Source organism: Myxine glutinosa, chromosome 5 (assembly GCF_964187855.1).
Source record: "Myxine glutinosa chromosome 5, kmMyxGlut1.1, whole genome shotgun sequence".
Lineage (NCBI taxonomy): Eukaryota > Metazoa > Chordata > Myxini > Myxiniformes > Myxinidae > Myxine > Myxine glutinosa.
The window spans coordinates 15,485,164-15,510,484 of NC_136265.1; the positions used below are offsets into that span (position 1 = coordinate 15,485,164).

General features: G+C 48.9%; 1 protein-coding gene across 6 annotated transcripts; it reads right to left on the reverse strand.

Annotated features, from left to right (window-relative positions):
* Positions 1-306: 306 nt before the first annotated feature.
* Positions 307-23,229, reverse strand: POLR3E (RNA polymerase III subunit E). Of its 6 annotated transcripts, none has more exons than XM_068117741.2 (23): positions 23,130-23,224; positions 22,894-22,966; positions 19,838-19,932; positions 19,678-19,728; positions 18,071-18,148; positions 14,060-14,172; positions 13,786-13,868; positions 9,407-9,514; positions 9,105-9,151; positions 8,300-8,419; positions 6,372-6,457; positions 6,208-6,252; positions 6,023-6,114; positions 5,725-5,845; positions 5,318-5,399; positions 4,992-5,051; positions 4,136-4,293; positions 3,927-3,988; positions 3,653-3,826; positions 3,248-3,489; positions 2,557-2,628; positions 1,993-2,115; positions 307-1,862 (listed from the first exon to the last, which is right to left on the reverse strand). In XM_068117741.2, exons 3-23 carry the CDS (start codon positions 19,871-19,873, stop codon positions 1,806-1,808), a joined length of 2,010 nt encoding a protein of 669 aa, XP_067973842.2. In that variant the 5' UTR covers positions 19,874-19,932; positions 22,894-22,966; positions 23,130-23,224; the 3' UTR covers positions 307-1,805. The 6 variants fall into 6 exon arrangements, with proteins under 6 accessions (XP_067973842.2, XP_067973844.2, XP_078633759.1 ...); XM_068117743.2 differs by having other exon boundaries at positions 22,846-22,966; XM_078777633.1 differs by having other exon boundaries at positions 22,894-23,043; positions 23,130-23,211.
* Positions 23,230-25,321: the final 2,092 nt, after the last annotated feature.

Consider the following 25,321-nt stretch of genomic DNA (forward strand, 5'->3'; position numbering starts at 1 on the left):
GGGGGTTTAATCCCCTCGTCTATTACACTAGCCGTCCGAGTCCGAGAAGATATCACGCTCCTTTGCGGGGTTAAGATTGACCAGGGTGACTGGTCAATGGAGTCCCAGATATATACGCCAACCTCGCCGCCAAGCAGGGCGCTACTTCTGCCCGAGCCACGGAGAAGATGGAATTTTGCCGAGCGGTTTAGCAATCCGAAGCTCGAGCCGTTAGCAGAAAGACTAACCCGATTCTGAGCGGTTCCGATATTCAATTGGGGACAGGACGCAAGCGATCGGAGGAGAGGAACCAAAGAATAAGAAGGGTGAAGGAAGAACAAATATGATTTATTAACTACACTACAAGAGGAAACGAAAGGCAGCAAGAATATACAAAAGGAGGAAATAAAAGGACATAGGGCAACCTTATACAGTCGTACTTAGCAAACGGCCCAGACAGAACGAACACACTTACACGAATGGGGTGATGGTGGTGGGAAGGAAGAGAAGGGTCCAAGCAGATGGTTCCAGGCTCCGGGTCCGCCGCGAAGAATGGCAGGCAGCTTTGCGTGTCGTTGGCGCACGACCGGACCTTACATATGCGAGGGGCGGGGATGCTGCATGCGTATAGCGTGCCGAACACTCTCAAAACCAAACGGCAGTTCGTATCAAACGATCGTTCAAAGCGATCCTCTGCGCAGTGTTCTTATCATCCGCTATCTCTGCGCTGTTCTCTCAATCGCAATGGTCCTCTGCGCAGTTCTTCATCAATGGCCTCCCCTCGTGCATCTCTTTAGGTTTGACTCCTCTCTCTCTCTCCCTGGCGCGTCTCTCCCGAGGGCTTGGCGCTTGCGCTTTTATAACCCGCTTAGAAATCAAGCCGCGCTTCATCGAGCCACGCCTATTAACGAGCTCACCTCAGCCCTGGTTGGTCAGCGAGGGCTCACTGGCTCCACCCTCGACGGCTGGGCGAGTCTCCCGTGGCTCCGCCCCTTCTTTCCTCGAGCCGACCGCATGTTCAATGGAGTTTGGAGCGAGCGCTAAGGCAGCGACAACGGCAATAAGATTATGTGGCAGCATTGGGAAGGACCATCTAAAAGGTGGTATTGGGAAGGACAAGCCCCGCTTGTAGGTGCTCCTGGCACTTTGGAGAGAGAGAGATTGGGGATAATTGAAGGGGCCTAGGTTATTTGATTAATACAACGCAGATTCAACTATTGGAAACAGATCCTTACCTGAAACACATACTAATGAAATAACTAAAGAAGAAGCCTATGGTGTGCTACGTGTTGCTCGTGGCCTAACTAGGGTGCGACCTTTGACCTTTACACCAAAAATGGGAATATTTACAGGGGATTATTTATAAGGGAATATTACAGATATTTACAAAGTGGAGGGTTCTAAAAACCACAACAATATTGATGTAACCCCTGAGTTTGCACCAACAGACCAATCAATTCTGAAGCTTAAGTAGAGTGGGTGTGGGATGGAAGAGGGAGAGGAAGTGTACAGGTTAGCCAATTGGAGGCAAAGACAACTTCCCAATTCCCTTTCTCTGGTATTGGTCCTTCAAAAAAAAAATTAAAGGGAAAGAAATTTTATTTCATGAGGCAAGCTAACCCCAGTAGCTTCAGCTTGTATACAGAACCATTTGTTTTTTTACAAGCAAAACGTCAAACATGGGGAAAAGTCATTTGAAGATTACGCCAGGATGAGCTGCTGCAGTATAAATGAACAAGTGGCTAATAATGGGTTCAAGTTTCCCCAGTTTTAGCAGTCCCATGGTCTGCTGTCTTGGAGGTAGCAGGTACCAGGGTACGGCAACATCAGCATGGCAACGTCCCCTTGAGGTACCACATCCCACTGCGGCTGGCACAGCACTCCTGTGAAGGGACGGGAAGGACGACCCAATGGCCGGGTGAGGCATTTGCTCAACACAACAAAATTGGATTGATAGACCAAAGACCACACAGGCTGTATACCTGGGTGAGTAGCCAATCAGCTAAGGCTCACCTTGAGTAAGGAGTCAAATTCTTCCTTGCTGAGCTCCGCACCTGCATTAGTGAGCGCGGTTTGCAGAGAGGCTCGTCGATGTCTGTAGTTTTTTGTGAACATTTCCAGCAGAGCCTGGCGCGACTGGGACGGGTAACATAACCAATGATAATGTCGAGCTTTGATTATTACTTCATCCAAACCATTTCCACCGCATGTAGACCGATGAGCCAAAACACCTGTTCTCCAAGGCCGTCAAGTTCAAATTGATGCTTTTGTTAGAAAAGCGACGAGGCTGCACAGGCTAACCCTCTCGGCCCAATAAAACTACTTTTACTATTTTAAAAACAGATTTTTCATACCTACATCTCTTGCATTAACCCTTTTGGGAAATGCTACAATAACCTGATAGGGAAACTCAGACAAAACCAAGTTTAGGGTTTGGACTTTGGAGGGAGGAAGAGGTGCTTGTTTCTGCTTCTAAAAACCAAGATTTGTGGGTTTGGTTTGGTTTATTTTTCAATTCCCAAACGGGTTATCTGTTAGATTAGCGTGTACGCTGCGACGGGCTCGGACAGGACTCACCTTGTCAGAAAAGCTTCCTGTATCCCACAGAGCGAAAATCTTCACATCCTCTCCAGAATCGTTCATCGGGAGCTGTGCAAGGCATGAACAATAACGTGTTACACTGAGGTACAGAAAAACAACCATGCTGGTGCTTCGACTACAGATCTGACCTTTGCTTTTCGTAAACAGACGTTATACTTCAAGAGCTGAGTTTAAACAGCAAAATGATGAACCTGTCCCTCCTCTCCCAATTGAATAGGATGTGCTCAATTACAAGGCAGCTTTAAACCCAAAAGCTATATCAGAGTTCACCATTCCAGGCATAGCTTGGTTATAGACCTGTTGGTGAGCACTTGCCAATTGACGTCGGCGAAGTGGACTATTGAACAATCAGGCGTAAACATTTTTAAAAGATCCGAGATCAACCCAAGCTCAAATGTTCACAAAACAGAGGTATTTGAAATGGATGCATTTTGGAATCCTGGTTCTCGAGCAAGGTTGAGGTGACCACAGGGAGAGGGCATTGGTAGCCGTCGACCATCCCATCCGGACCTGGACAGCGGAGATGCCAAGGCATCAAGGTGCAGGTCCCAGTGTGACAACCAGCCCACCCCCCAAAAAAGGAAATCGACTTTTGAAGAATGACCAATGGATGTTCAGGACCCTCATATTTGTTGTGGGACTACAATGAGATTAGGCGGCCACATACCGGTACGTCCATATGCTTGGCCCCGGCCTGAGCCAATGCATCCTGCAGCGCACGATCAGAGACTCCGGAGCCGAGCACGTGGCCTGGGGGCAGCTCTGTGAGCCGGAGGTTCAACATTCCTCGCAGTTCACTCAGCGAAAGCACAGGGTGGTCACACAGGCGTTGCCGCACAAACTCCAACAATTCTGCTGCCAGTTTATCGGCACAACTACCACTAACCACGTTCAAACCATTGGGCAGTCCTATGGAGTGTCAGAGGCAGACGGGTTAAAGGATGCGTCATGATGGTACAATGGTGAAGCGAATGGACGAGAACATCACAATGATAGAATACTGCAGTCATTGGATTTGAGGAAAATGAAATCGGATAATTTTGAGTTGCACTTTCATCTTCAGCACGAGTACCTGCCATTGGGAAGTCTTCACTTCCTAGATATTCAAGTGAGTTGGCGTCTGTGCCAGTCTGTGCCACACCGAGGTGATTGAGCTTGTACTTGTGTTCTAGTTCTTTGCTCCGCTCGCGCATGTTGTCCTGAGCCGCTCGTACACGCTGTTCCCCGGACACGACCATCAGGCCCCCTGCAGCAAAGCAAATGTTATTCCCATGGGAAATAAATAGAATGCGCACAAAAATGTACACAGGAGAGAGAACTCGATCATCAGCCCACCCCCATCTTACCTGGAGGAGCATCACCTTTTCCAATCAAATCCTCTTTGCTGAGTCCAAAGGTCCACACCAGTCTGCAAGGCCCATACCAAACGTTAAATACTTCAAAACAGGCCCATTATGACAGCAAACAAAAATGCTTATTTGGTCATTCTTGGTCAGGTATGGCTATGGATAGATGGCCCCGCACAGGTTGAAATGACCATACCAAGTAAACGCACCTTGACTGAACTCCCTGCCAGAGCATAGTTTGGCGTTGCGCCACGTCCGGGTGCTTGCGCACAAACTCAGCATCAGGTGGGAGTGCAAACTCCCAGCCACGCCCGACACGCGAATACGCGACCTGTTCCATGAAATCCTTCACGTCCTCCGCCGGCAGCTGTGATGGAGATAATGCACCCAAGGAAGTCAGCAGAGCATGATCACACGAGATCGGCCACAAGAAAATCCGAATATTAGTTGAAATGTGCCGATTGTGGCTCCCTCGGGAATTTGGCAATCAACCATGTTGGGTGCCGAGTACTAGGGAACTAATCTGCTGCATAATTCCATTAAACATGACCAGTTCAAGTTTAAATTGTTTAAAAAGTAAGAAATTAGTGAGTCACAGCAGTCTCTGTGAATAGGTAACCAGAAACAGTTCTGCCAAGGCGGTTCCCAATTGGAAAGCGTCGGCGCAGTGGTACACACTTAGATTTGAGCAGTCCAGTCCGGTTACATTATTGGCCCGATGAGCCTGCCGGATTGTTACTTCACAGGCAGGATGTGGGGTCAGCGTACCCGTCCCTGAGAGGGACGTTGGGCCAGGTGTCCCGTTTCCCAGCATTAGTCGGTGGACGTTAAATACCCCACGGTGTCATTCGCAAAGCGTTATCTCCGGCATCGTGAACAAATTACACATTCCTGCCATGAAAAACCCAAGGAAAACTAAAGGCAATTTTTAATGCCCATTTGCTTACACCAGTAAACATTCAAAGAGCTGCTAGGCCACAAGAAGAGCCGCCAGCATTGCTAAGTTATCACAGAGTGTACTCGGTCTCTTACTTCTTGTTCTCCTGAAACCTGAACCAAACTCACCTTCACAATTGCCGAGATGTCTTTGCGAAGGACAAAACGCTTTCTTGTAAATTCCCAGAGCTGCTCAAGGTAAGAGGAATAAGACATTGGAATCGCTTCTTTTTTTTTTCCTTCTGAGCTACATTTCTGCACAACGGCAGAGCAGCCGCTTTTATCGTTCCTTAAGGAAAATATATAATATAAATATATAAAGCAGGAAAAAAAAAGAAGCAAAAGTTTAATATCGACAAACATCAGGATGGTTTAGCTTTTAGAATCATACAAAGCCAATACAACAAAACCAAATGAAAATCACAATTACCATGGTCAGTACTACCAGTACTCACCAGGAAGTCCCTTCCCCTGCACAGTGCCTCGGCAGACACACCACTGTATGGGCTGTGCGACTCCTTTGGGTACAAAATCTCACTAAGGGATTGTGCGGGTTAGATGCGGAAGAGGGTAGAAATAAAGTGGTGAATAAGAAATCGCTGTTAATCAAGTGGTGCGCTGTTGCCAAAAACTCAAAAATAATGCAAACTTGCATTAATCTGAGCAACATTTGCCAAAAGTCTCACAGGTGTGGCCGATCGCACTCAGCCAATGTTTAGCATAAGTTATTCCAAATGCTGTGCCATTGCCCAGGTAAATTCAGCAAAACTGGGAGATGCCTCATGATTTGGAGATTACAGTATTTCCTCTCCTTCTTGCACCGAAATCGTGAGCTTACAATTGCTTGACTTTCACGATTTACCTCTTGACGACCCAGCAGCCTTGCACGAGCACCGACACTTGCTGAATGCACCTCAGGGCCGACGTCGAGTCGGTTCCAGGCCCTAACAGTCCCATGAGCTGAGAAAACTGGAGAACTTTCACTGCACACATGCGAGGCAAGCAACCAACAAAAGCAGCAAATACCTAGTGTGGCAGATAGTGCTGCCGCTTACACATCACTCAAAACGGCTCCAACGCGAATAAAACGCGAGAAATAATTCTCCAGAATGCGACCGGATGTAGCATGGAGTAATTTTTATTTGACCGAGACCACTCACCATTTTTCATCAGTGTTTTGACCTGATCCGACAATGGGAGCGTGCGCAGCTGGGACATGGACACCATGTTGCTGGGAATCACTGTCTTGGATCTACACACACCGAGTGGAAAATGTGTTTGCACATTGAACAAACCATTTAAATGTAAAGCGACACGAGATCACACACCAAATCAAAACACTCACTCCGCTTCCTTCTGCGCTTGTGGCATAAGCATCGCAAGGTACTCCCTGGAAGATAAAATAAAATATTTTAATATGATCAAACAACCAACACGCATCACCCTCATCCCCCCAAACTCCACCAACTTGTTCCACCACACCTTACACAAGTCTTGGCCCAAACTCACTTCGGAGTCTTGTTGAGCTCAGAGCCGGTCACCATTCCACTGCTCTGGGCAAACAGGTAATGCCGTTCAAAATCTGCGCGGCTGTCCTGCCACCACGAGTACAACCACCAGACCAGTGATACGCATTCTCTTTTATTGTATGTATGAACAGGCATTGGTTCAGTGGAATTTTATTTATTTACCAGCAGATGAAAAAACAAACTCAGATGTTCATGACACCCCCACAGTCAACCCTCAACCCCTTTTATAGTTTCCTCATCCTTCAACTTTCCCTAAACAACAAAATCATAATATGGTCTCAGGTAGATCTGCCCCACCTTACCCACAACTGAGAGCAACTAGAGAAAGGGGAAGACAAATCCAATTTGAAATAGCAAAGGAAAAGGGTTTGGACACTGTTAGACAGGACACTAGGACAGGAATGACGACATCATGCCAAAACAACGGAATTGGTTGGAATTGGAATGTTCACGTCAAAAAATGTTTAAAACTACAGCAATGCGACTGTGTCACCAATATGCCTCTGCATAGTCCCACAATGGGTAGATGTCCTAAAAATAAACAAGTTTGATTAAATCCCCTTCAGCTGTTTTCAAGTATCACATTTTTACCAGCCATGACAGGTTTAACATCGATTGGTGAAGCGGTTTCAGAGAAGGGATTTTTTTAAATATCGGCTTTCAAGCTAATATGGCTGCCACACCACGTGACATATGACATTTAAAAATGTACACTCTGCATATGTATGGATAGGGGATCACGTTTGTGAAGTTTCATGTTGATCGGATAAGGTTCGTTTTTCTATCCAAGATGGCTGCCAAACCACATGGCCTACGATGTCATCATTTTCAAACTATATGCAACAATGGTGTTAGATGATATTTGTAAAATTTCGCATCAATGGTGTATGCGGTTTCAGAGATATAATTATTTAATATTTTCCTTCAATCCAACATCACTGCCACACCATGTGACCAATGATGTTTTTGTGATAAACTTTTAATCGCCATGCCTAGTCAATGACACATGTAAAGTTTCGAGTCAATCAATTTGGTGGTTTGGGAGAAGATGTTTTTTTAAGGTTTTAGGTTAAATCCAATATGGCTGCAAAAACCATGTGACCTATGATGTCATAAATTTAATATTTAAATACAAATGGGTCATAGATCGTGTGCATGCAATTTCAGATTTTTGGATAAGGAATCCGATTAAAACATTTTTGGCTGGTATGTGTTGGCCTGGTGTTGGCTTAGCGGTTCGGGTGCCGGTTTGGGATCCTAGGATCCTGGGTTCGAATCCCGGTCGATTGCTGAACACCAGGAGGGTTGACTCAGCCTGTCATCCTTCCGAGGTCGGCAAATTGAATACCAGTTCACTGGTAATTCCCTGTGTGTCGCAAAAGGCGACCAACAGGGATGGCGGCAGGAAGGGCATCCGGCCATAAAACATAATATATACCACTTCACATATGATGTCATCATTATCATGCTTTTGTTCCCCATTGGGAGTACTTGGCAATGTGCCAAGTTTCAAATTTTTCAATTCAGCGGTTTCCGAGAAATAATTTAATTATTTGCATTTATTACAACATCGCAGCCATACCACATGACCTATGACATCTCAATTATGATTAAAAACATTCTGCATGGGTGTCAATCCTGCACTGAAAGCTTTGTCTCAATCGGACATGAAAAAAAACGAGGTTTCGAGCGTACGGACGAACAACCCGAAAACATAATGCCTCCGGCCACCTTCGGGGGAGGAGGCATAAAAATAAATCAATAACTATGTGCAAATGTTCATTCAGAACTGGATCAATATAAATTCCTCTAAAATTGTGGGATTGCAACAACTGCAGCCGAACCGTCGCCACTCGACGACAAGTACACCTGACCCCATGACCGGTCGGAGGGGGCCACGCGCCATACCTTGGACCCGTGGTACGCAAGATGGTGCCACTGTTCCTCCGATTGTTTCTGCCTCATGTACTCGTACGACTGCATGCGCTTCTGGCGTGCTCGATCGTTCTCGGGTCGGGCAAAGCGAACCTGCCAGGAAATCAGAACCACCATTTCACCTGAACCAGCCATGCACATTTGAGTCAGTTTTGACTCCCACAGAGGTTTTTCAGCAATATGTGTACTGCCGCTGCCATTTCACCCTCATTTATTCAATTGCAATCAGAATCCGACATCATAGCAATTGTTGTCGTATCTCTAAATATTTCAAACTTGCTTTTTAACCTCCTCCTCCAAAACCTTGGGTCGGCCCGTTAGTGTTCCCATCTGAACCCTTGGCTCGTCATGCAAGGAAACCTGGTTTAATTGGCACGTGTTTGTCCATCGCCAACAAATAGGTCTGCAATCCATGTAAAAGTACAGTGATGTCTACCAACGTCTTTGTCCCACATGTGCAGTACGTGTAAAAGCTCTTCCAAGAGCATTGGACTGGCTCACCCTACCCCCCCCCCCCCCCCCCCAAAAAAAATACATGGAAAACTCGAGTGCAAGCATGAATGACAGCCGACCCAAAGTGGGAAAAAATGATGGCTCCAAGCTGTCTCATCATTTCATGTCCAACACTGCAATGGACGTCGGCAGGATAAAGGGGCTTGGCATTGCAATCCATGGAAATTCAACCAAGTAATCTGTAACTTCCAAGGCAATATAACTTGGGAAGAACAATGAAAATACGGAGCTGATACGACCATCATTGATCATCAAATGAACCCACCGTGATCTGTTTCACATCTTCCTCTGGCTCCTCTTGCGATGAATCACCTGCAAAGACAGACATCATTATCTTCAGGACAGAGGTTCGTTTCGCGAGGGATGGAGACCATTCCCTGTCGAGTGGTATCGACTCATGAAAGCCATGAAAAGGGTCCATTTTACACCGGAAGGAAGTTTATCTTCCACACGAGCATGGCAATGAGATGGAGCAGCAGCACAAATAGAGGACAGCTGACGGGAAGCTAGAATTATTCCTGATGACAAGGTCACAATACACCGAGGGGTTGGGATGCACTCGCTTACCATCATGGATATTTTCGTTTTCTCGATGCCGAGCATCTGCCTTGTCGAGATAGGAGAAGCCAGGCCGCAACTGCAGCATACCGTACAGGGGTGTCAGGTGCAGCTCACCTTGGAGGGGGAGTGGGATTTTCATTCAAACTCAGCGTCCGTTAACATGGTCCGTCTGCACCCAGAGTACAAGAGCCCCCCCCCCGTCCCCCCCCCCCCACCCCCAAATATTCCCAAACGGTGTTTTAGTTTACTGCCTTCAATCTTACAACTCCTGTCCCTCAAAGATAACCCGAATGGCAGGCAAACCCGGTGGCGCAATGCGAATGAGGCAAAAGTTGAGGAAATGGCTCTTATATTTAAAATGGTTTTGCTGCAAAAAATAAATACGGGGATAAGGATAGACAAGACGCTATCAATATAACGGGAGAAACCAAACAGTTGACAGACACAAGTAGGGATGAAGGGGCATGCAAACTTGTGTACAAGGGAATAAATATTCCACTATGGAGTCAAAAAGACATGAACCAAAAGACAAAAAATACAAAAGAAGATTAACAAGTGGAAGGAATGTATGGAGACAAAAGGTCTGAAGGTGAATATCGGAAAAACGAAGGTGATGGCAAGTGGTAAAGCATGTGGTGAGGTGGAAAGAACTGGGAAGTGGCCGTGTGCTGTGTGCAGGAAGGGTGTCGGAGTGAACTCCATTCAATGTACAATGTGCGCTGAGTGGGTTCATCAAAAATGTAGTGGTCTGAGAGGGTCATTAACCAGTGTGGCAGCTACGTTCAAGTGTAAGGTGTGCACAGAGGGAGCTGCAGATGGAGGAAATGTTGAGTTGGATCTTGGAGACGGCGTGAAGCTGGAAGGTGTGAAAACATTTTATTACCTAGGAGACATGCTGAATGGAGAAGGTGGATCAGACTCGGCAACGGTTGCTAGAGTGAGATGTGCATGGAAGAAGTTTCAGGAACTGAGTGACGTGCTGATGAGGAGGGGAATGTCGTTGAAGCTGAAGGGAAAGGTGTATGCTGCATGTGTGAGAAGTGTTGTGATTTATGGGAGCGAGACATGGGTAATGAACGCAGAGCAGCAACGAAGGCTGGAAAGGGTGGAAATGCGAATGGTTCGGTGTATGTGCGGAGTATCGTTGAGAGAGGAAGACAAATGAATTGCGAAAGATGATGGGAATAGAGCCTGTGATTGATGCTGTGAAGAGAAACAGTTTGAGATGGTTTGGTCATGTGTTGAGGAAGGATGAAAGTGACTGGTTGAGAAGAGTGATGGAAATGAATGCAGAAGGAAGTTGAGGACGGGGAAGACCGAGAAAGACTTGGCTAAAGATGGTGGAAGAAGAAATGCGGGCAAGCGGGTTAACAAGGAGAGATGCAGAAAATAGGGCAAAATGGAGAAGATTGTCATGGGGACCGCAAGGCTAACCCCCGCTCTAGCAGGGAAAATGGCCTTAAAATGCCTGTTGTTGTTTTGTTGTACGGAGTCAAAAAGAAATACTGGGATTCGCCCAATGGGGAACGAGCGAGGGCTTGAGCAACGCACTAGCTCGGTTCAAGTCCGGTATGGGGCCCGTACATGGCGTTGCAGCACTGGGCGATGGGTAGGGATGCGGCCTCTCTGAAGGTCCTGCTGCAACTGCTTCACGGCTATGGCCCTCAAAGTTTGGAACCACAATAATACAGAGAGCCCCTCTTTGGCCACCCATTGGTATGGGCGGGGCACCTATGCTTGGCCATCCCATACAGTGGGGCGGCGCGCCTATGCTTGGCCATCCCATACAGTGGGGCGGGACGCTCTGCTTGGCCATCCCATACAGTGGGGCGGCGCACCTATGCTTGGCCACCCCATACAGTGGGGCGGGTCGCCTATGCTTGGCCACCCCATACAGTGGGGCGGGTCGCCTATGCTTGGCCATCCCATACAGTGGGGCGGGGTGCATATGCTTGGCCATCCCATACAGTGGGGCGGGGTGCATATGCTTGGCCATCCCATACAGTGGGGCGGGGCCCGAGGAATATTGTTCCCTCAGCCAGGTCTCAACACACAGCTGACCTCACCATCATGGTTGTAAAGCCACCCTCCGCCCCCCCCCCCCCCCCTTCCACAATATTTTATATTGCCACGAGAAGTATTACTATGCATAATTTTGTACTCTTTCCGTGTCCTTCGAAAGGGATCTCGCTGTCATAGAATAATTGTTGCTGTTGTAACCACGACAATAAATGTCACCGAGCTTACATTCCCCCTCTTCTTCTTCAAACCAGGAAAGACGGGCTTTTAAAACGGCAATCCTTTGGTTAAATGGACAAATTTTTGTTCCAGGTAAATCAATTCTTTGATTTGCAACGGTACAATTTTTACCACACAGCCCGTAGGGCAATACCATCTAGATTCTAGAACATCGTTTGTCTGTCCATATGTCACCACAAACGTACACCAATCAGAGCTGAGGATCTGATCACATGACAGAGGCACGTGTTTCCTGAACGTTACAGTTTCATATTTGACTAAAAGGAGATATTGCAACCTTCTGTGGAATGTTTGGGGTCCCAGCAGGTGTCATAAGGTAGGTAGGAGGTTTCAGAAATAACTCAATACAATCATGATTTTGACATGTGATCGACATGGACTTTGCTCCCAAATCCAGAAGTGAACAGATGATGACGATTCGTTGGTTTGATAATATCTCTATTTGATATATTAACACTATAGTATTAATTTGTGATTGGGATGATGAATTAATACAATGATGATGCTGTTTGGAATGAAAATGTAGAGATATTGAGTTTAAAGCAGAATGAGGAAATGACGTAAGGGTTTCCATCCGTGACATTCGCGGATTCCCCATTTGCAGTTTCGCCATTGACTGGATATAGAAACATTCAGACTGGGTACGTTTTTCGTGCAAGTCCTTCACGAGCCTGGTTTCAAGGCCTGACGTTTGACTGAAGGTGGCACACGAATGTGGAACTTATTGGTTCATCGTTTGTCATTCGCCATTTTTTTTTTTACCCTAGTCATTCACGAACCGGCTGTCCATGACTGAAGTAAAAAAAAATGGAATAATTGCATTATTTGCTCGCTGATAACTGGTATCCCCACTCAGGTAATCATATCCTCTTCAACTAAAGTATCAAACAAGCCTGGCTACACCATTGTTGGACTATCGGTCTTGTTATTATTCTACAACAGCAGCAGAAGAATAATAAGAACCACTCATTTCACGTGTTCAGACACCTGCCGATGCCGAGGCAATTTTTCCTTGGCTAGGGGTCACAATCACGGATGGCCGGCACTCCGACGCAGAATACTTCAATGGCTTGTTCTTCCCATGTTTCTGACCTAGGAACGGTACCTCGCAAGGATGACAAGCTGAGTCACCCACCTGTTTTTTTAATGGCACCACAGGAATCCTAAGATATTGAACCAGCCATCTCAACCGTTAAACCAACAGCACGAGCTCTAAAATGATGCTTGACGCACACACATGTAAACTTCATCAATTGTACAGTATCGGTTATTCCTAAACTTTAATATAATTAGAAGGATTTCTGTAAATCTTATTACAAGAGAAAAACGTATAGGGTTATGTATGTTTACATGCGACTAAAACGTCTTCTTCTTCAAATAAAATTAACACCCAAAACACAGTCCGTGAACTCTAAATTACGTTTAGACTGCTGATTATTACGTTTAGACTGCCGAGACCCCCTCAGACATTTGACGACCCTTTAAGTCCCCCAAAACCCTTAAGACCACCAAGACCGCTGAAGAACCAAAACACCACCAAAGACCCAAAATACCCTTAAAGGCCCTGAGGCTTCAAAAGACCCAAAATACCCTTAAAGGCCCTGAGGCTTCAAAAGACCCAAAACGCCACGAAGACCCAAAACGCCACAAAGACCCAAAACGCCACGAAGACCCAAAACGCCACGAAGACCCAAAACGCCACGAAGACCCAAAACACCCTTAAATACCCAGAAGAACCAAAATACCCCAAAGACCCTTAAAGACCCAGAAGAACCAAAAGCCCCTGAAGACCCAAAATACCCTTAAACGCCCAGAGGATCCAAAAGACACCCAAATGGTCAATGATGCCTATCCCTCTGAAACGACGTGGTGAGGCGCGCGGAACGCGCCGAGTCACGCTAGTGATGTTAATTTCACATCATATATTCAACTTTATTTAAATTGTAAACCTCAAAACATAGTGATCTCCCTTACCTAAAGTAAGAACCTTAACCTATAAGCAATTGACTGGTTTCCCACTGCACAAATCATCAGCTGGGCACCGTAAAAAACGCACGTACGCACACACCTTTTATTAATAAATGGCCACCAATTTCAAGTCATGACCGGGATGGTTCGCTGCATACCTTTGCGGAATACTCCTATGGCATAGCGTGATGCATCGCTAACAGCTGGTGAGGAAACCAACACTTGCTTATCCATAACCTTCCTGGAAATTCAGGAAAAGCAAGAGAGATGAAGTGGTGTGGTGGCATTCAGCAATTAGCAAAGAAGGTAAATAAAAGCAATTAGCAATGAAATGCAGGTGATTCCCATCCACAATTTTGTAAAATCGGAGCCAATAAAGATACGTGTGAAAGAAAAACAAAAACCCCAAACCCACCGCCACCGAGTCCAAACCTCGAATAAGTAGCATCTTCTGAAGATGTGCCGTCAACATTGAGCGCAATCTGCTCTCCTTTACTCTGCGAGTAGCTTGCGCTGTTCACATTGATGGCAAGCTCCAGCTCCACCTGAGACAAGTGAGGCAAGATGTTACCCAATTACACGGATATTCTTGACCTCCAGGACAGACACGAGCTACCAATGTGAGCAAGAGGAGACACGAGCTACCAATGTGAGCAAGAGGAGACACGAGCTGCCAATGTGAGCAAGAGGAGACACGAGCTGCCAATGTGAACAAGAGAAGACACGAGCTGCCAATGTGAACAAGAGGAGACACTAGCTGCCAATGCAACAAGAGGAGACACTAGCTGCCAATGTGAACAAGAGGAGACACTAGCTACCAATGTGAACAAGAGGAGACACAAGCTGCCAATGTGAGCAAGAGGAGACACTAGCTACCAATGTGAACAAGAGGAGACACGAGCTACCAATGTGAGCAAGAGGAGACACTAGCTACCAATGTGAACAAGAGGAGACACGAGCTACCAATGTGAGCAAGAGGAGACACTAGCTACCAATGTGAACAAGAGGAGACACAAGCTGCCAATGTGAGCAAGAGGAGACACTAGCTACCAATGTGAACAAGAGGAGACACAAGCTGCCAATGTGAGCAAGAGGAGACACTAGCTACCAATGTGAAAAAGAGGAGACACTAGCTGCCAATGTGAGCAAGAGGAGACACTAGCTACCAATGTGAGCAAGAGGAGACACTAGCTACCAATGTGAGCAAGAGGAGACACTAGCTACCAATGTGAGCAAGAGGAGACACTAGCTACCAATGTGAACAAGAGGAGACACTAGCTACCAATGTGAGCAAGAGGAGACACGAGCTACCAATGTGAGCAAGAGGAGACACTAGCTACCAATGTGAGCAAGAGGAGACACTAGCTACCAATGTGAGCAAGAGGAGACACTAGCTACCAATGTGAACAAGGAGACACTAGCTACCGATGTGAACAAGAGGAGACACTAGCTGCCAATGTGAACAAGAGGAGACACTAGCTACCAATGTGAACAAGAGGAGACACGAGCTACCAATGTGAGCAAGAGGAGACACGAGCTACCAATGTGAGCAAGAGGAGACACTAGCTACCAATGTGAGCAAGAGGAGACACCAGCTACCATGTGAGCAAGAGGAGACACGAGCTACCAATGTGAGCAAGAGGAGACACGAGCTACCAATGTGAGCAAGAGGAGACACGAGCTACCAATGTGAGCAAGAGGAGACACTAGCTACCAATGTGAGCAAGAGGAGACACCAGCTACCATGTGAGCAAGAGGAGACACGAGCTACCAATGTGAGCAAGAGGAGACACGAGCTACCAATGTGAGCAAGAGGAGACACTAGCTACCATGTGAGCAAGAGACACGAGCTACCAATGTGAGCAAGAGGAGACACGAGCTACCAATGTGAGCAAGAGGAGACACCAGCTACCATGTGAGCAAGAGGAGACACGAGCTTCCAATGTGAGCAAGGGGAGACACGAGCTACCAATGTGAGCAAGAGGAGACACGAGCTACCAACGTGAGCAAGGAGACACCAGCTGCCAACGTGAGCAAGAGGAGACACTAGCTGCCAACGTGAGCAAGAGGAGACACTAGCTACCAATGTGAGCAAGAGGAGACACGAGCTGCCAATGTGAACAAGAGGAGACACTAGCTACCAATGTGAGCAAGAGGAGACACGAGCTGCCAATGTGAACAAGAGGAGACACTAGCTACCAATGTGAGCAAGAGGAGACACGAACTACCAATGTGAGCAAGAGGAGACACGAGCTACCAATGTGAGCAAGAGGAGACACTAGCTACCAATGTGAGCAAGAGGAGACACCAACTACCAATGTGAACAAGAGGAGACATGAGCTGCCAATGTGAGCAAGAGGAGACACCAGCTGCCAATGTGAACAAGAGGAGACACCAGCTACCAATGTGAGCAAGAGGAGACACTAGCTGCCAATGTGAGCAAGAGGAGACACTAGCTACCAATGTGAGCAAGAGGAGACACTTGCTACCAATGTGAGCAAGAGGAGACACTAGCTGCCAATGCAACAAGAGGAGACACTAGCTACCAATGTGAACAAGAGGAGACACTAGTTACCAATGTGAACAAGAGGAGACACTAGCTACCAATGTGAACAAGAGGAGACACTAGCTACCAATGTGAACAAGAGGAGACACGAGCTACAAATGTGAGCAAGAGGAGACACGAGCTACCAACGTGAGCAAGAGGAGACACGAGCTACCAATGTGAGCAAGAGGAGACACGAGCTACCAATGTGAGCAAGGGGAGACACGAGCTACCATTGTGAGCAAGAGGAGACACTAGCTACCAATGTGAGCAAGAGGAGACACCAGCTACCAATGTGAGCAAGAGGAGACACTAGCTACCATGTGAGCAAGAGGAGACACCAGCTACCAATGTGAGCAAGAGGAGACACGAGCTACCAATGTGAGCAAGAGGAGACACTAGCTGCCAATGTGAGCAAGAGGAGACACCAGCTACCAATGTGAACAAGAGGAGACACCAGCTACCAATGTGAGCAAGAGGAGACACCAGCTGCCAATGTGAACAAGAGGAGACACCAGCTACCAATGTGAGCAAGAGGAGACACCAGCTGCCAATGTGAGCAAGAGGAGCCACCAACTGCCAATGTGAACAAGAGGGAACACCAGCTGCCAATGTGAGCAAGAGGAGACATGAGCTACCAATGTGAGCAAGAGGAGACACGAGCTGCCAATGTGAGCAAGAGGAGACACCAGCTGCCAATGTGAGCAAGAGGAGACACCAACTACCAATGTGAACAAGAGGAGACACTAGCTACCAATGTGAGCAAGAGGAGACACGAGCTACCAATGTGAGCAAGAGGAGACACCAGCTACCATGTGAGCAAGGAGACACGAGCTACCAATGTGAGCAAGAGGAGACACCAGCTACCATGTGAGCAAGGAGACACGAGCTACCAATGTGAGCAAGAGGAGACACGAGCTACCAATGTGAGCAAGAGGAGACACCAGCTACCATGTGAGCAAGAGGAGACACGAGCTACCAATGTGAGCAAGAGGAGACACTAGCTGCCAATGTGAGCAAGAGGAGACACCAGCTACCAATGTGAACAAGAGGAGACACCAGCTACCAATATGAGCAAGAGGAGACACTAGCTGCCAATGTGAACAAGAAGAGACACCAGCTGCCAATGTGAGCAAGAGGAGACACGAGCTACCAATGTGAGCAAGAGGAGACACGAGCTACCAATGTGAGCAAGAGGAGACACCAACTACCAATGTGAAGAGGAGACACCAACTACCAATGGGAACAAGAGGAGACACCAACTACCAATGTGAACAAGAGGAGACACCAGCTACCAATGTGCTGTCTTGGCCTTCAACTCTGCTGTTCGTCATCCCCTCTCTCTCTGTTTCTTTTGTCCTGTTGAGTCCTGATCCGTTCGGTGTGCTAGTACTAGCTCTTCCATGAGTGTCGACTATGTATGCAAAAAAAAATGGGAAAAAAGCACAGTATGGTGGAGGCATACGCTCTACCGAGTGCCAATGTAGTTCCAGATGTCTCGGATGATCACAGCATGACATGCACGGGTAAACAACATTGCATTAATCAGCTAACAAATTAACCACACGTCAAACAGATAGAAGAAGACCTTGTGACCGTGATGTCATTGGTGCTGCCCATTGACAATTTGGGAGCGGAATTGAAGCACACCGGCCTGAGAATCGGCTCGTCTTTCATAAATCTCTGCAAATTAGGTAAAACACCTATGGTGCCAGCGTCCACTGTTCAATGCCAATTTCAATATTGGGCACCGATGACATCATCCTCCACAAAAACTCTTCAACAGGCATTCTTCCACAACAGAGAATGGCAACATTCTCTGTTGTGGAAGAATATTTTAAAAACTACATAAAAAGGCAGCATTCCTTCAAGTAGAGGAGCCTCACGAGTAAACGCACCTTCTGTTGCCGAGGCTTGATGCGTGCTGCCAGGTGTGGGACGTCGTCGTATGGCAAATTGGCTGGACGTACTGGATGCTGCCAAATAGATCCATGGGTTGCATTATGGGGGAAAGACAGAATCTGAGTGACATTTGGCCAAACAGCAACGTAAAATAAAGAAGAAGAAAAAGACATAAAATGTCATAGCCCCATCCGTGGTTTTAGTAATTTTGCTGTACGGAGTTAAAGGCCGTCAGTCAGCCATCTTTGATCGGATTACAAAACAAAATCTGCTGCATATGTATACTCATTTATTGTCTTTGTGCCAAGTTTGAAGAAAATCTGTCGAAGCGTATCCGAGAAATGGTTGGGGACACTTTTAAGTAACAAAATGACCGCCAGTCGGCCATCTTGGATCTGATCCCCCCCAAAAAAATGACATGCATTTGTAAGCCATCATTCATTATCCGGGTGCCAAGTTTGAACAATATCAGTAAATGCATGTCCGAGAAATGGGTTAAGGATGTGTTCAACATCGGGTTTTGTTTTGCAACTAAAATGGCCTCTAGTCGGCCATCTTTGATTGCACCGCGAAACAAAATGATGTGCATATGTATGTAGACCATCACGTTTTGTTTTTGTGCGAAGTAAGAACAAAAGTGGTCCATTCATCTCCGAGACAGAGTTGCCGGCGGACGGACGAGACAAAATCCATAAGCCCCCGTTTCGGACCAAGTCCAACGGGCGCCAATAAAGCACTTCATCCAAAGATAATCGTATCGGCATCGATTCGTTGCATCAGGATAAGGAGGCACAAAGGAGGACGTGCATCTAATGAGGACGTGCATTATTGCCATCTAATGAGCCATCCAACATCAGCACTGCTCAGGTGAACACAACGTAAGCACTGCTCAGGTGAACAAGCAATGGCATTCAAAACCGGCTCACTAACAAATCCCGGCACCAACTAAAGGTGCTTCTTGTGCCGTGGTTTATCTATCTATAATTCCAGTAATCTCTGTGTGTGTGTGTGTGTGTGTGTGTGTATGTGTGTATGTCTGTGTGTTTGTCTGTGACCGCTGTTTCTCGACAACCACGGGTCCGATATACTTGAAACTTGCCAGGTATATTGCTGGGGACCCGAGGATGTGCCTTTTCAAGGTTTCATATTAATCGGAGAAGTAGTTACCGAGCTATGTCCAAAAAACGATTCAACCAATCAGAGAGCAGCGAGCTATCACGTGTGCCGAACGTGGCGAACAGACTCTGCCTCGGACGGCACATTTGAGAGCGTATTCATTTATTTCACGTTGGCAAACTATGTTGCCGCTATGTTGGCGTTAAACGATGTTTTAAAACTAATTAAAACTAATTTGCGATTCTTTCGCTTTCCTGCGCGTTTGTGCACGCTATGGCGATTTCTTTTCTTTACCAAACTCCGCAAGCCGTTCGCTTTGGACCAAACCATTTCATGTAAATAGAGGGGGGGGATTGTCACCGTACTCGCAAGCCGTTCGCTTTGGACCAAACCATTTCATGTAAATAGAGGGGGGGGATATAATTTTAGATATAGATATAGTACGGGCATGCCCTAGTAATAATAATAATAATAAAAAAAAACTTACCTGGAAGAGATAGAGGTTTTCTGCCAAACTCTTTGCCAAATACACATCAATCTGCAACAAACGTGACGAGTTTTGGTTTGCGCCGGGATCACACCTTAAATCTCTGCTCCAACAATGGCTTCACACTCAATCAACGTGAACCCGGGTGCGCATCTCTCACTTCTTGCACCACTGGGTCTTCATCTTCTGTCGCCATAGACGCCCCCTCTTCTCAAGCGCCCAAACACCTGCCACCACTGCCAGGTCAACCCTCAGCTTGAACCAAGAAAGTAGAAAATAAAACAACGTTTAGCAAATAGATTTCAACATGGGCTCCAACGGCGGAGCGCAAAAAACGTTTATTAAAGGCTTCGGAAGTTGGAACACGTTACGAACAAACGACAAAAAGATCCATCGCTGGTTCACGGAGGGGGAACGGGGGTCTGGCTATAAAGTCAAAGAATGCTTCGTTATGGGGGGGGAGGGGGTTGGGGTGAGAGCGGGGGGGGGGGGAGGGGGGGAATGAATGAAATTGTTTTTTTTAAAGAACTTTGTCATGCTGGAGAGGGGGATGGTATTTGTGGAAAAGACTTGGTTCCGTAGCTCAAGGGAGGGAGAAGCATGGAAGGTGGAGTGAGAGGAGAAAAATTGGCTGAGATGGTTGGGATTGAGGAGGGAAGTGTGGAGAGGGTTACGGGGACACTGGACCGGTTCGAGGGTTAGGGGGACACTGGACCGGGTCGAGGGTTAGAGGGACCGGGTCGAGGGGAGGAGGGACACTGGACCGGGTCGAGGGGAGGAGGGACACTGGACCGGGTCGAGGGGAGGAGGGACACTGGACCGGGTCGAGGGGAGGAGGGACACTGGACCGGGTCGAGGGGAGGAGGGACACTGGACCGGGTCGAGGGGAGGAGGACACTGGACCGGGTCGAGGGTTAGGGGGACACTGGACCGGGTCGAGGGTTAGGGGGACACTGGACCGGGTCGAGGGTTAGGGGGACACTGGACCGGGTCGAGGGTTAGAGGGACACGGGTCGAGGGGAGGAGGGACACTGGACCGGGTCGAGGGGAGGAGGGACACTGGACCGGGTCGAGGGGAGGAGGGACACTGGACCGGGTCGAGGGGAGGAGGGACACTGGACCGGGTCGAGGGGAGGACGACACTGGACCGGGTCGAGGGTTAGGGGGACACTGGACCGGGTCGAGGGTTAGGGGGACACTGGACCGGGTCGAGGGTTAGGGGGACACTGGACCGGGTCGAGGGTTAGGGGGACACTGGACCGGGTCGAGGGTTAGGGGGACACTGGACCGGGTCGAGGGTTAGGGGGACACTGGACCGGGTCGAGGGTTAGGGGGACACTGGACCGGGTCGAGGGTTAGGGGGACACTGGACCGGGTCGAGGGTTAGGGGGACACTGGACCGGGTCGAGGGTTAGGGGGACACTGGACCGGGTCGAGGGTTAGGGGGACACTGGACCGGGTCGAGGGTTAGGGGGACACTGGACCGGGTCGAGGGTTAGGGGGACACTGGACCGGGTCGAGGGTTAGGGGGACACTGGACCGGGTCGAGGGTTAGGGGGACACTGGACCGGGTCGAGGGTTAGGGGCACTGGACCGGGTCGAGGGTTAGGGGGACACTGGACCGGGTCGAGGGTTAGGGGGACACTGGACCGGGTCGAGGGTTAGGGGGACACTGGACCGGGTCGAGGGTTAGGGGGACACTGGACCGGGTCGAGTGTTAGGGGGACTGGACCGGGTCGAGGGTTAGGGGGACACTGGACCGGGTCGAGGGTTAGGGGGACACTGGACCGGGTCGAGGGTTAGGGGGACACTGGACCGGGTCGAGGGTTAGGGGGACACTGGACCGGGTCGAGGGTTAGGGGGACACTGGACCGGGTCGAGGGTTAGGGGGACACTGGACCGGGTCGAGGGTTAGGGGGACACTGGACCGGGTCGAGGGTTAGGGGGACACTGGACCGGGTCGAGGGTTAGGGGGACACTGGACCGGGTCGAGGGTTAGGGGGACACTGGACCGGGTCGAGGGTTAGGGGGACACTGGACCGGGTCGAGGGTTAGGGGCACTGGACCGGGTCGAGGGTTAGGGGGACACTGGACCGGGTCGAGGGTTAGGGGGACACTGGACCGGGTCGAGGGTTAGGGGGACACTGGACCGGGTCGAGGGTTAGGGGGACACTGGACCGGGTCGAGTGTTAGGGGGACTGGACCGGGTCGAGGGTTAGGGGGACACTGGACCGGGTCGAGGGTTAGGGGGACACTGGACCGGGTCGAGGGTTAGGGGGACACTGGACCGGGTCGAGGGTTAGGGGGACACTGGACCGGGTCGAGGGTTAGGGGGACACTGGACCGGGTCGAGGGTTAGGGGGACACTGGACCGGGTCGAGGGTTAGGGGGACACTGGACCGGGTCGAGGGTTAGGGGGACACTGGACCGGGTCGAGGGTTAGGGGGACACTGGACCGGGTCGAGGGTTAGGGGGACACTGGACCGGGTCGAGGGTTAGGGGGACACTGGACCGGGTCGAGGGTTAGGGGCACTGGACCGGGTCGAGGGTTAGGGGGACACTGGACCGGGTCGAGGGTTAGGGGGACACTGGACCGGGTCGAGGGTTAGGGGGACACTGGACCGGGTCGAGGGTTAGGGGGACACTGGACCGGGTCGAGTGTTAGGGGGACTGGACCGGGTCGAGGGTTAGGGGGACACTGGACCGGGTCGAGGGTTAGGGGGACACTGGACCGGGTCGAGGGTTAGGGGGACACTGGACCGGGTCGAGGGTTAGGGGGACACTGGACCGGGTCGAGTGTTAGGGGGACACTGGACCGGGTCGAGTGTTAGGGGGACACTGGACCGGGTCGAGTGTTAGGGGGACACTGGACCGGGTCGAGTGTTAGGGGGACACTGGACCGGGTCGAGGGTTAGGGGGACACTGGACCGGGTCGAGGGTTAGGGGGACACTGGATCGGGTCGAGGGTTAGGGGGACACTGGATCTGGTCGAGGGTTAGGGGGACACTGGATCTGGTCGAGGGTTAGGGGGACACTGGACCACATCGAGGGGGAACTTGAAAACGCCGCGCTGTGTGCACGTGACCGTGGCGTACGTAAACTAATTGTAATACTTTACAGAAAAACAAAATGTGGAAAATTGAGTGGAACCCTCTGAACACGAGAAACCTTCGGCCGAGACTCGGAGGGACAGTCGAACGTTTGGACCACGCACACCTTTCCTGGCCTCCTGAGCCAAAGCGTCACCTCCGTCGCGACAGAATGCCATTCAATACACCTGGACGAACACCTGCACGCACACCGCGTCCGCGCATCCTGATGATTCTTCTTCACCAACACTGTGCGCCGGTACAGTTGGCCCACGAGCTAAAATGTTATATGATTATATTCTCGTGTAACTCAGCCCCGTACGCAATGTCGATGCTGTTTGTTTGTGCAATCAATAAACGCACCTCAAGAGTTGCTTCCCGCCCGCCACGTGTTTGAGCAATCACTTCACCATTCCTAATCACGATCACATCACCTTTCACATGTATTTTATAAATATACATTATTAATTATTTAATCCGTCTCTTAAGAAATAATTATAAATCGAATCTTATCCTTTGACATTATCCATGTGTTCAAATCAAATACGTGTTTAACATAAACGGAGCATATCCATAGCTTATACACCGCCCATAACTATCAGCCTTTCGGCGCTTCCTCCGCCTCACCAACACCAATCCAAAATTTTTGTGAAAATGACGTCATTTAATGGGAGAATAGGGACGAGGCAATGTGGGACTTCCAGGGATATCCCAATAATGCCAAAATGAAAATGGAGAAATGGATTTATTTTATTATGAAAAATGTTTTTTTCACGGAAGGCGAAGTCCTGCCAACAACCCTATACCCCTCTGTCCCCAATACCTATCCAATCCAATTTTAACCTATCTACTGTTCCGCTGCCACCATCTTTCCAGGTAGACCATTCCATGCATTAACTACTCTATGAGTAAAAGACACCTTGCCTTGCTATCGTCCTCACAATCTTCTTCTTCACTTTCAGGCTATGGCTCCTGGTCCTATCAGTCTGTATCCTTCATTACCTGAAACATCTCGATCATATCCCCTCCTAACGTCCTCCTTTCTAATGTACGAGCAGAGATCCGCGGAACATCCGCATTAGGTTAAAAAAAAAAATCCACTTTAAGTCCTCAACTCTCCATCCCTCCCAAACCCCACGACCTCAACACTTACCCCCACCAAAACCCAAGTCCTCAACTCTCCATCTCTCCCAAACCCCAAGTCCTCAACTCTCCATCTCTCCCAAACCCCAAATCCTCAACTCTCCATCTCTCCCAAACCCCAAATCCTCAACTCGACATCCCTCCCAAACCCCAAATCCTCAACTCTACATCTCTCCCAAACCCCACAACCTCAACACTTACCCCCACCAAAACCCAAGTCCTCAACTCTCCATCTCTCCCAAACCCCAAGTCCTCAACTCTCAATCTCTCCCAAACCCCAAATCCTCAACTCTCCATCCCTCCCAAACCCCACGACCTCAACTCTCCATCCCTCCCAAACCCCACGACCTCAACTCTCCATCCCTCCCAAACCCCAAGTCCTCAACTATACACCCGTCCCAAACCCCACGACCTCAACTCTCCATCCCTCCCAAACCCCAAGTCCTCAACTATACACCCGTCCCAAACCCCAAATCCTCAACTATCCATCCCTCCCAAACCCCAAGTCCTCCATTCTCCATCCCTCCCAAACCCCAAGTCCTAAACTCTCCATCCCTCCCACACCCGAAGTCCTCAACTCTTCCCTCCACCCAAACCCCAAGTCCTCAACTCTCTATCCCTCCCAAACCCCAAGTCCTCAACTCTCCATCCCTCCCCAAACCCCAAGTCCACAACTCTCCATCTCTCCCAAACCCCAAGTCCTCAACTCTTCCCTTCACCCAAACCCCAAATCCTCAACTCTCAGCCCCACGCAAACTTTGTCCTCCCCTCCCCACTCCAAGCCAAGAAGCCCCCTTCCACTCCCTCCCCCCAGCACACAGCACAACTCAACGCTCCTCCTCCCCTCACAAAAACTCCTCACCCCACTCCAAAGCCTCACCCCCCCCCCCCCCCCCACCCTCCTCCCACTCACAAAAGCAGGACATACCCACATCAAAACACCAGAATATTTAACATCATCCCTTCCTATATTATTCCATCACCGACCTCACAGAAACCCATCATGGTCACCTGTCCAACTCACAATCCCACGAGATATGCAGAAACTCCAATGGCATTGCAACTCTCAAGTGACCATGAGCAGGGTAATTGTGTCAATAAATGACCAGAAACCAATTATCTTCTTCCTGATGCATATAGACTCCACACACCGTTAAAAGTTCAATGTGTTAGCTCTTACACGAGCCTCGATTCTGTATGCAAAAAAAGGAAGTAAATAATGACGGACGTTTTCTTTCACAATGTCATGCAAGTCCTGGAAGTCCTCAGACAAAAACATGGGTTTTATAGTCCCTGGTTGCATGGTTTAAGAGAAAATAGTCGGAAATAATAGCAAGGACCTGCGTAACCTTCGCAGTAAAAGCCATGTTTGAGAGAGTGACACATAGTTATTTGGGCGGTGTATAGACAAC